The sequence below is a fragment of the Zootoca vivipara genome, chromosome 12, assembly GCF_965207765.1.
Source record: "Zootoca vivipara chromosome 12, rZooViv2.hap1.1, whole genome shotgun sequence".
Classification (NCBI taxonomy): Eukaryota; Metazoa; Chordata; class Lepidosauria; order Squamata; family Lacertidae; genus Zootoca; species Zootoca vivipara.
In genome coordinates, this window is record NC_142595.1 from 28,168,729 (window position 1) to 28,183,752 (window position 15,024).

The window sequence follows — 15,024 nt, forward strand, 5'->3', positions numbered from 1 at the left end:
AGAGACCGTTGATGGAATCTTTCTCCCTTCCATTATGTCGCTCAGTGGTACTTAACTGTTGTATAATGGCTATCACTTTCATATCACTTTCCAATTCTCTTTCAGAATGTAGCATTTGAGGACAACCACAATGCAGAGAAATGTGAGTGAAGTCACAGAGTTCATCCTTCTCGGATTTGGGGATCTCCCTCATCTGCACATATTTCTGTTCCTTCTGTTTCTGGTGATCTACATTTTGACAATTGCTTTCAATAGCCTCATGGTCTTTCTCATAGTGACTGATCATCACCTACACACACCCATGTACTTCTTCCTGGGGAATTTGTCTTTTTTGGAAGCAGTCTACAGCTCTATCACCCTGCCCAGGATGCTGGCCAGTCTCCTGACAGGGGACAAAATCATCTCTGTTAAAGGATGTCTCACACAATTTTTTTTTGTTGGTTTCCTGATTGGTACAGAATGCTATCTGCTCTCTGTGATGTCTTATGATCGTTTCTTAGCCATATGCAGACCCCTATATTATGCAACTCTTATGAATGGTAAACTCTGTATCCAGCTGGTCAGTTGCTCTTGGATCAGCAGCATTGTCTTGCTCTCCATATGCTTGGTCTTTATATGGCAATTACATTACTGTGGTTCCAATGAAATTGATCATTTCTTTTGTGAATCTCTTTCATTGGTTAAAATCTCATGCAGTGACACCAGCCTTGCAAAATATGTCATTGTAATCCTGTGTTTTTTGTTCAGTTTTCCCCCCTTTCTTTTGACCCTGATCTCCTACGTATATATTATTGCTGCCATTTTAAAAATCCCATCCACCACTGGGAAGCAGAAGGCCTTTTCCACCTGTTCTTCTCATGTGATTGTTGTTTCCCTATTCTATGGGACATTAATCATTGTATATGTGACACCAAAAACTGAAGCAATGAGAGACCTTAACAAAATATTTTCTCTTTTCTATACGGTCTTTACGCCTTTAATTAACCCCCTTATATATAGCCTTAGAAACAATGATGTGAAGGAATCTTTCAGGAAGGCCACTGGGAAGATTTTAGAAGGCCGTTTTGTGAATTAGGGGTCCAATGGGAATTATTCAACTAAATCGTTATCCAAGGCCTTTGGCCAACCAGCGTCGCTTCCATGCTATATGGTTAAAAAGTTCCTACTAAGGTTCCTTTCAAGAATTCTTCCTCTTCCTATGTAACTGTTTTCACTACCCATTGGATTGCTTCTTCCTCTGGCACCAATAGGCATCACAACTTTTAAAGAGAGGGGGTAATGTTTGTGAAGGTTACTGTCCTTCTCCATGCTCTCTCACTGCTCACTCAGAGATTGCAGGTGAACAGGCAGCAATATCAGGAGGACAAACTGCAGGGCCAGGAGGATCCAGAGCTTGGCAGTGGAGCATGGGTATATGCACATTTTCAGTGAGGTTGTATGTGGAGCTTGAGAATATGCACAACTGCATGAGTATGTGCATATGTGTTACTTGTGCATGCTGGTATGTGACCTTAGTATTAGTATTATTTATTATTTATACCCCACCCATCTGGCTGGGTTTCCCCCACCACTCTGGGTAGCTTCCAACAAATAGCAAAATACAATAAAATATCACAGATTAAAAACTTCTCTAAACAGGGCTGCCTTTAGGTGTTTTCTAAATTTCAGGTAGTTGTTTGTCCTCTGATGGGAGGGCGTTCCACAGGGCGGGTGCCACTACCAAGAAGGACCTCTGCCTGGTCCCTGTAGCTTTGCTTCTCGCAGTGAGGGAACTGCCAGAAGGCCCTCGGTGCTGGATCTCAGTGTCCAGGCTGAACAATGGGGGTGGAGACGCTCCTTCAGGTATATAGGACAGAGGCCATTTAGGGCTTTAAAGGTCAGCACCAACACTTTGAATTGTGCTCGGAAATGTACTGGTAACCAATGTAGGTCTCTTAGGACCAGTGTTATGAGGTCTCGGCGGCCGCTCCCAGTCACCAGTCTAGCTGCCACATTCTGGAATAATTGCAGTTTCCAGGTCACCTTCAAAGGTAGCCCCACGTAGAGCGCATTGCAGTAGTCCAAGCGGGAGATAACTAGAGCATGCACCACTCTGGTGAGACAGTCTGTGGGCAGGTAGGTTCTCAGCCTGCGTACCAGATGGAGCTGGTAGACAGCCGCCCTGGACACAGAATTAACCTGTGCCTCCATAGACAGCTGTGAGTCCAAAATGACTCCCAGGCTGTGCACCTGGTCCTTCAAGGGCACAGTTATCCCATTCAGGACCAGGGAGTCCCCCACACCCACCCGCCTCCTGTCCCCAAAAAACAGTACTTCTGTATTGTCAGGATTCAACCTCAATCTGTTAGATGCCATCCATCCTCCAACTGCCTCCAGGCACTCACACAGGACATTCACTGCCTTCACTGGTTCTGATTTAAAAGAGAGATAGAGTTGGGTGTCATCCGCATACTGATGAACACCCAGCCCAAACCCCCTGATGATCTCTCCCAGTGGCTTCATATAGATGTTAAAAAGCATGCAGGAGGGAATGGAACCCGAGGCACCCCACAAGTGAGAGCCATGGGGTCTGAACACTCATCCCCCACCACCACTTTCTGAACACGGTCCAGGAGGAAGCAGCGGAACCACTGTATGACAGTCCCCCCAGCTCCCAAACCCTCTAGATGGTCCAGAAGGATGTTATGGTCGATTGTATTAAAGGCCACTGAGAGATCCAGCAGAACTAGGAAACAGCTCTCACCTTTGTCCCTAGCCCGCTGGAGATCATCAACCAGCACAGTCCCAAGGCAGTTTCAGTCCCATGATGAGGCCTGAATCCTGATCGGAAGGGATCCAAATGGTCCACATCCTCCAGGCATGCTTGGAGTTGTTCAGCAACCACTCGCTCAATCACCTTGCCCAAGAATGGGAGATTTGAGACTGGGCGATAGTTGGCCATATTGGCCGGGTCTAAAGATGTTTTTTTAAGAAGCGGTTTAATGTCCGCCTCTTTCAGCGGGTCTGGGAATACTCCCTCATAGAGGGAAGCATTTACCACCCCGCGGAGCCCATCACCCAGCCCTTCCCGGCTCGCTTTTAGTAGCCAGGATGGGCAAGGGTCAAGGAGACAGGTGGTCGGTTTCACTCATCCAAGCAGCCTGTCCACATCCTCAGAGGTAACAGATTGAAATTGATCCCATGAAACATGACTAGACAGGGCTCCAGCACTCTCCCGCCCTGGCCCTGCTCCCATGGTGGAGTCTATCTCCCTCCGAATCTGAGTGACTTTATCTGCAAAAAACTTTGCAAAAGCATTGCAGGACATATTGTGATCCCTACCAGGCCCCGATGATGAAGGTGGTTCGGATAGATTGCAAACCACCTGGAACAGTCTCCTGCTGCTGTTTTCTGCAGTTGCGGTAGAAACGGTGAAGACGGTCCTCTTCGCCGTCGCCATTGCCACTTGGTAGGCTCAAAGTTGAGCTCTAGCCCATGTCCGGTCTGATTCAGAATGAGTTTTCCGCCACCGGCGCTCTAGCCGTCTCAGGGACTGTTTCATCACCCTCAGCTCCGGGGAAAACCACAAGGCTGTCCGGGCTCCATGCAATCGGAGAGGGCGCTTCGGAGCCAGACAGTCAATAGCCCTGGTTAACTCCACATTCCTGCGGGCCACCAGGGAATCAGCTGAAAGGCCATCAACATAGGATAAAACATCCCCTACCACTCTCTGGAAGCCAATTGGATCCATTAAGTAGCGGGGATTGGCAGTCTCCTCCATGTTTATAAATAAAACTGAATGCATGTAAAAAAAAAAATAAGAGTGATTTTTTTAAAAAATTGTGTGGTTATACAATGTCCTCCATAGCACTTCTTGTATTGATGTATAGCAAACAGAAAAAAATAGTACAATGCCACATTGTAAATATCTCAATCAAGGGTGGTATACAGGAAGGAGAAAACCTGTGGCTTTCTTAGTGTTGGACTCCAACTCCCATAATCCATGATCATTGACCATGTTGATGGGGCTGCTCCAAATTGAAGTCTATCAAACTCTGGAAGCCACAGGTTTCCCATCCCTGCTTTGCAGGTCCAGTATACAAATTCATATTTCTTTCCCTGTACAAAACTTGATTTTTAGTTTCAAACCATTTCTTTCTTTCTTTTTCTATCTTCATTTTTTGTTTTTCCCTTCATAATACCATGTAGTTTGAGCAAAATGGAAGAGAAGTTGAAAATCTTCCAACTTTAACTTTTAAAGTACATGTCTATACTCAAAATATGCTGGTGGGGTCATTATAGAACCTGACAGAATCCCACTGAAACAGAGTGTTTCAGAAAGAAAGTAGTGTGCCAATTCAGCTGGGAATCCCCAGTCAAATAGTGAGAATTGAAGCAGTGTACCCACATTATGTGAATTGGTCCAAAGCACCATCTTCAGGGGTTTCCTTTAGTAATGCAACATCCCTATGTTATTTCAGTCTAAGTTCTTTTCTTTTCTTTTCTTTTTTTTGCCTGAACTCTCACTGGAGCTCATAACTAATAATTGGCAATCTCTCTGCAACCATTGCTAATAAGTTATTGCAAGGCCACCTATTTTCCCCAATAATAAATAACAGTCAAGGGGAGACTTCTTCTTGTTGATGAAACGAGAAATGATAAACCATCAGATAAAGAAATTACACAAGGAACTAAGAAAATGTAGGCGAAATATCATGAATCTTTGAAAAGGATGGAAAAGGTACAGCTTTCTTCCAGGACCAACAAATAATAGAAATTGGACCTTCTGTAAACTTACATATCCTCATTCATCTGGGATAGAGGTACTTAACACAGTCTTTTGTTCACACTACCTGTAAAATGAATATTATGTGGTATCATCACATATTAGAAAATATTAGTAAATATTAGTAAATATTAGTATATTGTCTATACTCAAAATAAGTGTGCATGCACACGAAAGCTCATACCAAAATAAAAACTTAGTTGGTCTTTAAGCTGCTACTGAAGGAATTTTTTTATTTTACTTCGACCCAGACCAACACGGCTACCTACCTGTAACTAGAAAATATTAGGAATAATTGTGCTCTTCTAATACCAAATACTGGTGTCCCTGTGCCTATCAGTTTCAAAATAAGGTCACAGTAAACAGAAGCTAATGCTTTCATACTTCTACAAGCTACCATATAGGCACACATATATTAGGGTCTAAATTAAAATGGGGAGAAGGTTTAAATAATAACCCAAGGAGGACCTATGCTCAGTTGTCTAAGATGTCTGAAATACTGAGGATGTAATTGGAAAGGGGAATGGGGGAATTGGTCTAGTCGAGCACTAACATAATATCATGGCTTAGCGTTGGGGTGGGTAGGTTCACAGTGAAGTTATACACTATAAATAGTTCACTATACAGTTTTTGTTCTGGAAGGAGGAAGAGGAACATTAATTTCCTCTTCTAGTATTCAAAAACTTCTTCCTTTGTTATACAACAATAAATCTCCAAAGAGAGAGTACTGGAAACTTGTGGTCAGTGTGGTGTAGTGGTTAAGAGCGGTGGATTCGTAATCTGGTGAATCAGGTTCGCGTCCCTGCTCCTCCACATGCAGCTGCTGGGTGACCTGGGGCTAGTCACACTTCTCTGAAGGCTCTCAGCCTCACATAGTGTTTGTTGTGAGGGAAAGGAGATTGTTAGCCGCTCCTTAAAGGGAGTGAAAGGTGGGATAAAAAGGAAAAGGGACCCCTGACCATTAGGTCCAGTCGTGACCGACTCTGGGGTTGCGGCAGTCATCTTGCGTTATTGGCCGAGGGAGCCGGCATACAGCTTCCAGGTCATGTGGCCAGCATGACAAAGCCGCTTCTGGCGACCCAGAGCAGCACACAGAAACGCTGTTTACCTTCCTGCTGTAGTGGTACCTATTTATCTACTTGCACTTTGAAGTGCTTTCGAACTGCTAGGTTGGCAGGAACTGGGACTGAGCAATGGGAGCTCACCCCGTCGCGGGGATTCGAACCGCCGACCTTCTGATCGGCAAGCCCTAGGCTCTGTGGTTTAACCCACAGCACCACCCACAGGATATCAAGTCCAAATTCTTCTTCTTCTTCTTCTTCTTCTTCTTCTTCTTCTTCTTCTTCTTCTTCTTCTTCTTCTTCTTCTTCTTCTCCTCCTCCTCCTCCTCCTCCTCCTCCTCCTCCTCCTCCTCCTCCGCCTCCTCCTCCTCTGTAAATGTCTGTTTGGTTTATATATGTCAGAGTTGCAGAACCTGTGGACCTCCAGATCATGCTGTACTCTCATCATTCCACGTCAGCGTGGCAAAGCATCAGGGAAGAGGGGAGTAGCAACACCTGAAGAGCTGTTTGTTCTCCACCTCTGATATATACAACCAGAGCCAACTCACTTATCTTTCCTACTCACCTGGCACCTTCATTACATATCTTTTGGTGCTAGGTGAAAATATTACTCTTCTCCTGGGCCTTTGGCTAATTAAACAATCTGTGGCTTTTTAAACCGGGGGCGGGGGGCAGGCGGTGTTGTTTCGTTTGCTATTATGTTATATATTTTCTTGTTTTATACTGTATGATCCTCAGATGAAGGGTGGCATATAAATTTAATTAATTAATTATTTAGTAATGCACTACCTCTCTCCAAATCTCAAATATCAGAGCCTTCAAAAATGAGCCCCTGGTCACCATCAGTGTTGTCAGAGAAAACCGCACTAATAGACTCCGTCACAATAATCAAGACTGCCAAAGTCCTAGCAATTTATTCAATTAGATTCAGAATTCCATAATCTAGATTTTGTTCTTGAAATGCTGCCACTAACAGAAGAGAAAGGAATATATATATATATATATATATATATATATATATATATATATATATATATATATATGATTTCTTCTGCAACCCTTGAACATCTCTGCAAATATGCTCTGGAGAGGACCATTGACTATCTGGAACCATTTCCTTTAGAAATATGCTGGATCTCTCATATTGATGTCATAAAGACATGTTATCTCTTTTCTGTTTTCTTAGATTTACAAATGAGAGTCAACAAGAGCATGGTGAATAGCTTCCTGCTAGTGGGGTTTTCTGATCTGCCAGGTCTGGAGGGTTTGTTCTTCTCCATTTTCCTAAGCATCTATGCTTTGACCCTGATTGGGAACATCCTCATAATAGCTGTCACACTGGCTAACCAGGCACTCCACAGTCCCATGTATTTCTTTCTCAGAAACTTGTCCTGTCTGGATATTGTCTGCACCTCTGTCATTATTCCCAAGATGCTTGAAAACCTCCTATCAAAGGACAAAACTATTTCATTTGTTGGTTGTGCCTTTCAAATGAGTGGCTTCCTCATCACAGGGGCAGCAGAGTGCTTCCTCTTGGCTGCCATGGCATATGACCGCTATGTTGCCATTTGCCGGCCCCTGCATTACACCCTGATTATGAGTAGTAGTGTGTGCTTTGGACTGGTTGCAGCTTCGTGGCTAGCTGCCATTCCAGTGCAACTTGGGCAGACTTTCCTGGTGTTCACCTCTTATTTCTGTGACTCCAAAGAAATTAACCACTTCTTCTGTGACTTCCCTGCTGTGGTCAAACTTGTATGTGGAGATACATCTACAAATGAGAAGATGTCTCTGGTGGAGGTAGCTTTACTTGGACTAATACCCTTTGCATTGATCTTCATGTCCTACATGTGCATTGCCTCCACCATTTTCAAGATGCCATCTGTGGAAGGGAGGCAAAAGGCCTTCTCAACATGCTCCTCACATCTCATGGTAGTGATGTTGTTTTACGGCTCTGGAATAACTGTGTATTTGAAACCTAAAAGCCATTTTCATGACACAGACAAAAGCCTTTCACTCTTGTACACTGTCCTGCCACCTTTGTTAAATCCTCTTATTTACAGTTTGAGGAACAAGGAAGTCAGAGTTGCTCTCAGAAGTGTATTTTCCACTCATCCCTAACTCATATGAAATATGGAAGTGTATACAAAAAATGGGGGGGGGGATTAAGCTGTAAATTCTGGTTAGACATCCTGTTCTGTAAACCCTGTTCTGTTGGTACATTTATGTGTGGTGTTTGATTATGTTTCTATGATGAGGATGTACAGAAGCAGTCATCCAATTATCATAGATATTTCTGAACACAACAAATAATTCTGAACACAAATGTCAGAAAGGTTAAAAAAAAAAAGGTTAAAAGACCCCTGGACGGTTAAGTCCAATCAAAGGCATTTCTCCACAGATAGCTTTCTGGGTCATGTGGCCAGCATGACTAAACCGCTTCTGGCACAACAGAACACTGTGACAGAAACCAGAGTGCATGGAAATGCCAGAATTATCCTAATGATGTAAGATCATCAAAAGTGCCCTGCTAATTTAGACCAACATCCATCTAGTCTAGCATCCCATTTCATACAGTGGAGAACTAGATGCATCTGGGAAACCCATAAGCAGACAGGAATACCAACTTTCTCTCACACTCTTACTCCCTAGCAACTGGTACTCAGTGGCGTATTGCTACCATAGTTGGATGTTTCATATAGTCATGACTAGTGACTACATTTAGACCTAATCTTCATGAATTTATGCAAAAGATCTCTGGTATCAACTATTCTTTTCTAGTGGAACTAAATGGTATTGTGTGGAATAGTTTAAGATTAAAATTTAGATCTGGTAAATTTTAGAACGGGTGCTACCGGTAGTTATGCCATCCAACTTCCTTCAGGCATATCCGTAAAGCCAATGGTTAGGGATGATGGGAGATGGAGTCCAGCAACATACTGATGGCATAGACCACAGGTTACTCACTCCTGAGTTATAGAGTGGTGTGTGAAGAAGCATGGTCAACTCCATCATGGACACCAGCCTCTCTTTCTCAGTGAATCTCATTAAGATTTGAAATGTTCCATTGCCAAATATTTAAAAGCATAACAAAATGACTCACAAAAATGTATACAGTGGTACTTGCTTGTCAAACTTAATCCGTTCCAGGATTCCATTCGATTCCTAAAACTGTTCAAAAACCAAGGTATGGCTCTGATTGGCTGCAGGAGCTTCCTGCACTGAAGCAGAAGCCGTGCCGGACATTTGGCTTCCGAAAAACGTTTGCAAACTGGAAGATTTACTTCCGGGTTTGTGATGTTTGGGAGCCGATTTGTTCGGGAGCCAAGCCATTCGAGTACCAAGGTACCACTGTAATTAGCAAGCAATTAACATAACATCCAAAAATAAACCACTTGTATTTGGGGAAACGGAGCATGTGTGACATGAGAGATGAACCCAAGGAACAAAAAATATGACTCCCTGGCAACTTGCAGTTCATAACTAATGTTCAATATTCCTGCTTCAACAAATAGCCAAAATCTCTTGAGACGTTCAGCTCAATTTCTTGATGACAAATTTCAACCCAAGGGGGTCTTTTGTGATCTGAAACAAGCCCAGAGGGACAGGAAGACTATTAGAGAGGTCATAAGACTTCAAAATATTAAGTGAGTCTATACCTCAATAAATGAGTCAAGGAGGCCTGCTGTGCACAGACCCACTGCAAATGGCAGTTCTCCATTTACTTGTGGCAGAGGTATTGTATCTTGCACACTATACATTTGTGGTTATTTTTTAGAATTTTCAAAACATAAATAATAATATATATACATTGCATTATCTTTAAAACAAAAAAAACCCTATTTTGATTGAAGATTAGCATTAATGTACATAAAAATGTACACATGTGCCTATATGTATATGGATTTATATATATATATATATAAAAGTTAAAGCACCTCGGCTTAACTTCTGCTTCATATAATTAATAGATATGTTCTACCACCCAACATACAATGTTTCCTTTATTACAACTTAGTCACCCATCTTAATGTTTCGGAGAAGGAGAGGGAGACATGAGATGGGCACCAGGGCAGTATATTAGATCAGAATAAAAAAGAATAAAAAAGAAAGAAATCATAAACAGAGCAAGTAGGCAATTGATTTTACTTGTGGAGTCTGGAGGTGAAGCATAAACAACTCAGAAAGTACCTACAACCATTATCTAAAACTGAAAGTCCTTTCCTCCCATCCTAGAATAACTATACACTTTGCTGTTAAAGCGAAACAGCAAATGAATGTTTTATTTCCAATCATATTTCTTCTTCTAAAAAGTTTGGTGTTGAAAATCCGATGAATCTGTAAGCCAAAACTATATATTTAATTTCTTACAGTCTGCCATTTTTATTTTGAAATGAATAAACTATATGGCACATTTGATATCCTTTTTAAAAAATCACATCCAAATAAACAAAGAAAATCATTTTCCCCCCAAACATAATTTCTTATCTAGGCTTATATAACCACAATTAAAATTGCAATAAGAAATGAAGCACCGTCATTAATACCGTAGTAAACTGAGACCCAAATCTCTGCCAAATCAATACATTTTAGTAAACATTCTCAAATTAAAGGAAATTGGTAATCCTCCACCCCCAATATTCCTCCTACCAATATTGGGTCTTTTTTCTTATGAGAAAAAGGAATTGTAAAGCATAAGTTATACAATGACATTAAACTGTTTGTGTGTGACAGAGAGTGTTTAAGGTGAATTTATACTGTGCCATTTGTGAATGTATACCTTCATAGAAGCATTAATTGAATTTTATCTTCTCAATGTTTTTCAGGCTATGAGATAATTTCACAACATGCCTATTATGAAAAAGACCACATAGAACAGCAATCACAGAGTGTAACCAAACAGCAATCACAGAAAGATCTCTGACGTCTGCAGTTCTTTCTGTTGCTAACATTTATTTTTTTTAAAAGGGGAAAGTGCCCAGGGGGAGAAAACCAATTCTGCATTTTCACCCTGACTATAACCATTCAGCAACTGCAAACTTCACAGATGGGCTTCAGTCTGGGGGATTTGTGCAATGAATGTTCCTGAAGTTCATGCCCCTATAGCAGCACTTCATATCTCATGTTCAAATATTACTTTAGTACTGTGTGTATGTTGGATAGAAAACATAATGCAGAGAAACCAGTCTGAAATCACTGAATTTATCCTTCTGGGATTTGGGGAACTTCATCATCTTAAATTCTTCCTGATCCTTGCATTTTTACTGATCTACATTTTGACCATGGCCTCCAATTTCCTCATCATTCTTCTAATATTGACTGATCAGCACCTGCACACACCCATGTATTTCTTCCTGGGGAACTTGTCATGCTTGGAGATGATGTACAGTTCAACTATTCTGCCCAAGATGTTATCTGCTCTTGTGACAGAGGACAAAGCTATTTCCATTAAGGGTTGCTACACACAGTTTTATTTTGGCTCCTTTTTGGTTTGTACAGAATGCTATCTCCTCTCTGTGATGTCTTATGATCGTTTCTTAGCAATATGCAAGCCTCTACATTATGCAACACTGATGAATGTTAAGGTCTGTGTCCAGTTAGCAGGGAGCTCTTGGATCAATAGCATTGCAGTCATCTCTATATATTTGGGCTTGATGTTACAACTACGGTACTGTGGACACAATGAAATAGATCATTTCTTTTGTGAAGCTCTGCCATTGGTAAAACTATCCTGTAGTGATACATTTCTTGTGAAACTTGTCACCTTTGCTGTGGCGTTTATAATCACTTTCCCTCCTTTTATTTCAACCTTGGTCTCTTATATCTATATTATTGCTGCCATCCTGAGGATCCCTTCCACCACTGGGAGACAAAAGGCTTTTTCTACCTGCTCTTCCCACCTGATTGTTGTCTCTATATTCTATGGGGCCATATTTATCGTCTATCTGATACCAAAAACTGACACAGTGAGATATTTCAATAAAATATTTTTTCTTTTGTACACAGTCCTGCCCCCTTTACTTAACCCCCTCATATATAGCCTGAGGAATAAAGATGTAAAGGATGCAATGAGAAAGGCTGCTGGGAAGATTTTGAAAGTGAAATGCATGCATCAGAAATTCAAAATGTAATAGAACTCTTCTCTTATAAATAAAACTGAATGGATGTTCACGGAAATTGCCAGCTATTTAGGCTACAATTCTAACCATATCTACACAGAACTAAGACCTTATGAATTTTGAGTAGGCATAGTTAGGATTCCACTTAATTATGTAAACACTTCCCCATAGAACCATTATATATATCCTAATTCAAAAAATCAGGAGACAAGGCATGTAAATTGAAAACATTTTGCTTAGAGGTATAAGGCTGTTATGTTGTTGTATATCAGGATATACTGTACAAACTGGGATGTCATATAGCAGTTGTGTGCTTAGCATTGCACACCCCCTGGGCTGCCAGAACATACTGGTTCCCTTTGGAATAATAGAAATGTGTGATCACTGGCACATTACTTTTAGCAGCATTAATAGCAAATTCTGTGACCCAGCCAGCCTTATAATGAAAATAAATGCCTACACATTTAAACTTGCTCAATGATGTTTCCACTTATCACTCACTTATGCACTCTCCATGACTTTGCAAGGACCATGTTTGTTGACTTCTCAGAACTTAGCGTGCACTCGCAATACTCCAAAAAGTGTAGCAATAAGTGGTTTAATCCTCTCTGTGAGTGTGGAAGTACCACCACATCATCCAAATATAAAAGTTGCAGAACATGTCTTGTGATGAGTGTTCACTTAAAAATAAGTGTGCCTACTGGGGGCTCATCTTTCCCCCCAACCATGATGATTGACTAACGGAAATCTGTAATAAAACATCACCAGCTATGTTTTCTATGTTTATTTAATATCTTTAATACAGGAATTGATGCAGAGAGGTGGAGGTATGTAATTTAAGACAGAGTCTTCTGTTCCCTGATTATAATTCAGGTATCTGATATCCACAACAGAATTCTGGACTCAGTGGACCTTTGGTCTGATCCAGCCGGGCTCTTCTTATTTTCTTCTCATTCTTATTTAGAAACATTCATCAGTCAGAATATTTTTAATGCAATGGTAATCTAGTAACACAATAATGGCAAAACCTACTTCTCCTCACAACCACATACACACTAAATGGTCAGCACTACCACAGAGGCTAGCTTAGTTACCAAAGCCCTTAGTGAATGAAAAGGTCTTAGCCTGGCACCTAAAAACTGAACATGATGGTATGTATTTTCCTGTGAAGAGCATTCTACAGCCATTCCAAGCTCTTCCTTCTGGAGTGAGAAAAGGGAAGAAGTTGTAAATGGACTGAAGTTACAGCAGCTAGTCCATTGATCTGAAGAGTGTTGTGGTAGGTGGCATTATAAATCTCCATTTGGAACAAAACCACCATCAAAGAAGTGGTAAGGAGAAACACACACACACACCACACACACACACACACACACACACACACACACACACAGTGGTACCTCGGGTTACAAACACCTTGGGTTACAAACACTTCAGGTTACAGACTCCCCTAACCCAGAAGTAGTACCTTGGGTTAAAAACTTTACCTCAGGATGAGAACAGAAATCAGACAACGGGAGGCCCCATTAGCTAAAGTGGTACCTCAGGTTAAGAATGGTTTCAGGTTAAGAATAGACCTCTGGGACAAATTAAGTTCGTAACCAGAGGTACCACTGTATATATATATATATTCCACACAGGGGTTCTGTTCCCACCCCCACCCCATATCAGCAGAGCATGTATATGCATGACCCACTCCATTCCATCCGCCCCCATTCTACCCTCTTCCGAGTACAAACGGACCCACACGTCACCGATCGTACATCAATTGCATCTGATCGCTAGGACTTTGTGCCAGATCCACCCAAAACCTGAATCCTGAACTGAATCAGGTTAATTTTGGGAGATCCAGGCTTGGACCAAGTCAGGTCTGTTCTCAGTCAGGTGGCAGTGGATGAGAATCAGCATCTCCTTCTTTCATGTCCCGCCTGACTGTATGTTTAGTCAGGGGTTTAAAAAACCCTAATTACACATTAGCTTCCCCCCCCCAATGAATTGGATGAGATTTGGGTGCAGCAAGTAGTGCCCAGATCAGGTTACAGGTGCAGGGCAGTACTGATCCAACTCCCTCCCTGGTCTTCCTTTTTTCTCTCCCCTACTTGTCTTTAACGCTAAACAAGTTAGCTAGCACATTTTGAAATATTTTTAAATTTGCTATCCTATTTTTTGCCTTTCTGAATGCCCTTTTCACCTCTTTATTTCTCAGGCTATATATGAGGGGGTTTACTAGAGGAGGAAGAACTGTATACAAAAGAGAGAAGGCCTTGCTCATTGAAGAGGACTTTGGTAAGAGATACACAGCTGTTAAAGAGCCATAGTAAGTTGAAACAACAATGAGGTGAGAGGAGCATGTGGAGAAGGCCTTTTGCCTTCCAGTGGTCGATGAGATTCTTAGGATTGCCTGAATAATGCATATGTAGGATGCTAGAGTCAGTAGAAATGGAGGCATAGTGTATATAAACAGCAATGTTAAATTGACATGCTCTACCAAATTTGTGTCACTGCATGAAAGTTTTTTAAGTGGAACGGAATCGCAGAAGTAGTGATCGATTTCATTGGGGCCACAGTATGTAAGCTGCAGCATAGCAGCCATGATTATGGAAATGCCTATGAAACCATTTGTCCAGGACACAGCTGCTAATTGGACACACTTCCTGGTGTTCATAGCTGTTGCATAATGCAGTGGCTTACATATTGCTAAATACCTGTCATAGGACATCACAGACAGCAAATAACATTCTGCACCCAAACAGTAGCCAAAGAAAAATAACTGCAGGAAGCAACTCTCAAATGAAATGACCTTTCCATCCCTCAAGAAGAGAGTGGTAAGCAATACAGGGATGAGTGTTGAGCTGTAGCAGATCTCTAAACAAGATAGGTTTCCAAGGAAAAAGTACATGGGGGTGTGAAGGTGCTGATCACTGACTACAAGCACAAGAATGAGAAGATTCCCTGCCATGGTGACAATGTAGATAGCAAGGAATCCCAGAAACAGAAGGCCCTGCAGATTCTTTAGCTCTCGGAATCCCAGAAGGATGAACTGAGTGACATGAGTTTGGTTTTCTCTTACAGGCACTTCCAT

At 41.6% G+C, this 15,024-nt stretch overlaps 4 protein-coding genes across 4 annotated transcripts; 3 read left to right on the top strand and 1 right to left on the bottom strand.

Moving 5' to 3' along the window:
• The first annotated feature begins 130 nt into the window (after positions 1 to 130).
• LOC118077926 (olfactory receptor 5AR1-like) lies at positions 131 to 1,075 on the top strand. The gene has a single exon (XM_088655835.1). The coding sequence runs from the start codon at positions 131 to 133 to the stop codon at positions 1,073 to 1,075; it is 945 nt and encodes a 314-aa protein (XP_088511961.1).
• Positions 1,076 to 7,020: 5,945 nt separating this feature from the next.
• On the top strand, positions 7,021 to 7,944 carry LOC118077927 (olfactory receptor 10C1-like). Its single transcript, XM_035101648.3, has one exon. The coding sequence runs from the start codon at positions 7,021 to 7,023 to the stop codon at positions 7,942 to 7,944; it is 924 nt and encodes a 307-aa protein (XP_034957539.3).
• A 3,050-nt stretch (positions 7,945 to 10,994) lies between these two features.
• Positions 10,995 to 11,954, top strand: LOC118077928 (olfactory receptor 5AR1-like). The gene has a single exon (XM_035101650.3). It carries the CDS (start codon positions 10,995 to 10,997, stop codon positions 11,952 to 11,954), a length of 960 nt encoding a protein of 319 aa, XP_034957541.3.
• A 2,083-nt stretch (positions 11,955 to 14,037) lies between these two features.
• Positions 14,038 to 15,024, bottom strand: LOC118077929 (olfactory receptor 10A7-like). Its single transcript, XM_035101651.2, has one exon. It carries the CDS (start codon positions 15,022 to 15,024, stop codon positions 14,038 to 14,040), a length of 987 nt encoding a protein of 328 aa, XP_034957542.1.

Excerpts from the sequence above, each read along its gene's own strand:
- LOC118077926 (XM_088655835.1), top strand. The coding sequence starts at position 131 with ATGCAGAGAAATGTGAGTGAAGTCACAGAGTTCATCCTTCTCGGATTT.
- LOC118077927 (XM_035101648.3), top strand. The coding sequence starts at position 7,021 with ATGAGAGTCAACAAGAGCATGGTGAATAGCTTCCTGCTAGTGGGGTTT.
- LOC118077928 (XM_035101650.3), top strand. The coding sequence starts at position 10,995 with ATGCAGAGAAACCAGTCTGAAATCACTGAATTTATCCTTCTGGGATTT.
- LOC118077929 (XM_035101651.2), bottom strand. The coding sequence starts at position 15,024 with ATGGAAGTGCCTGTAAGAGAAAACCAAACTCATGTCACTCAGTTCATC.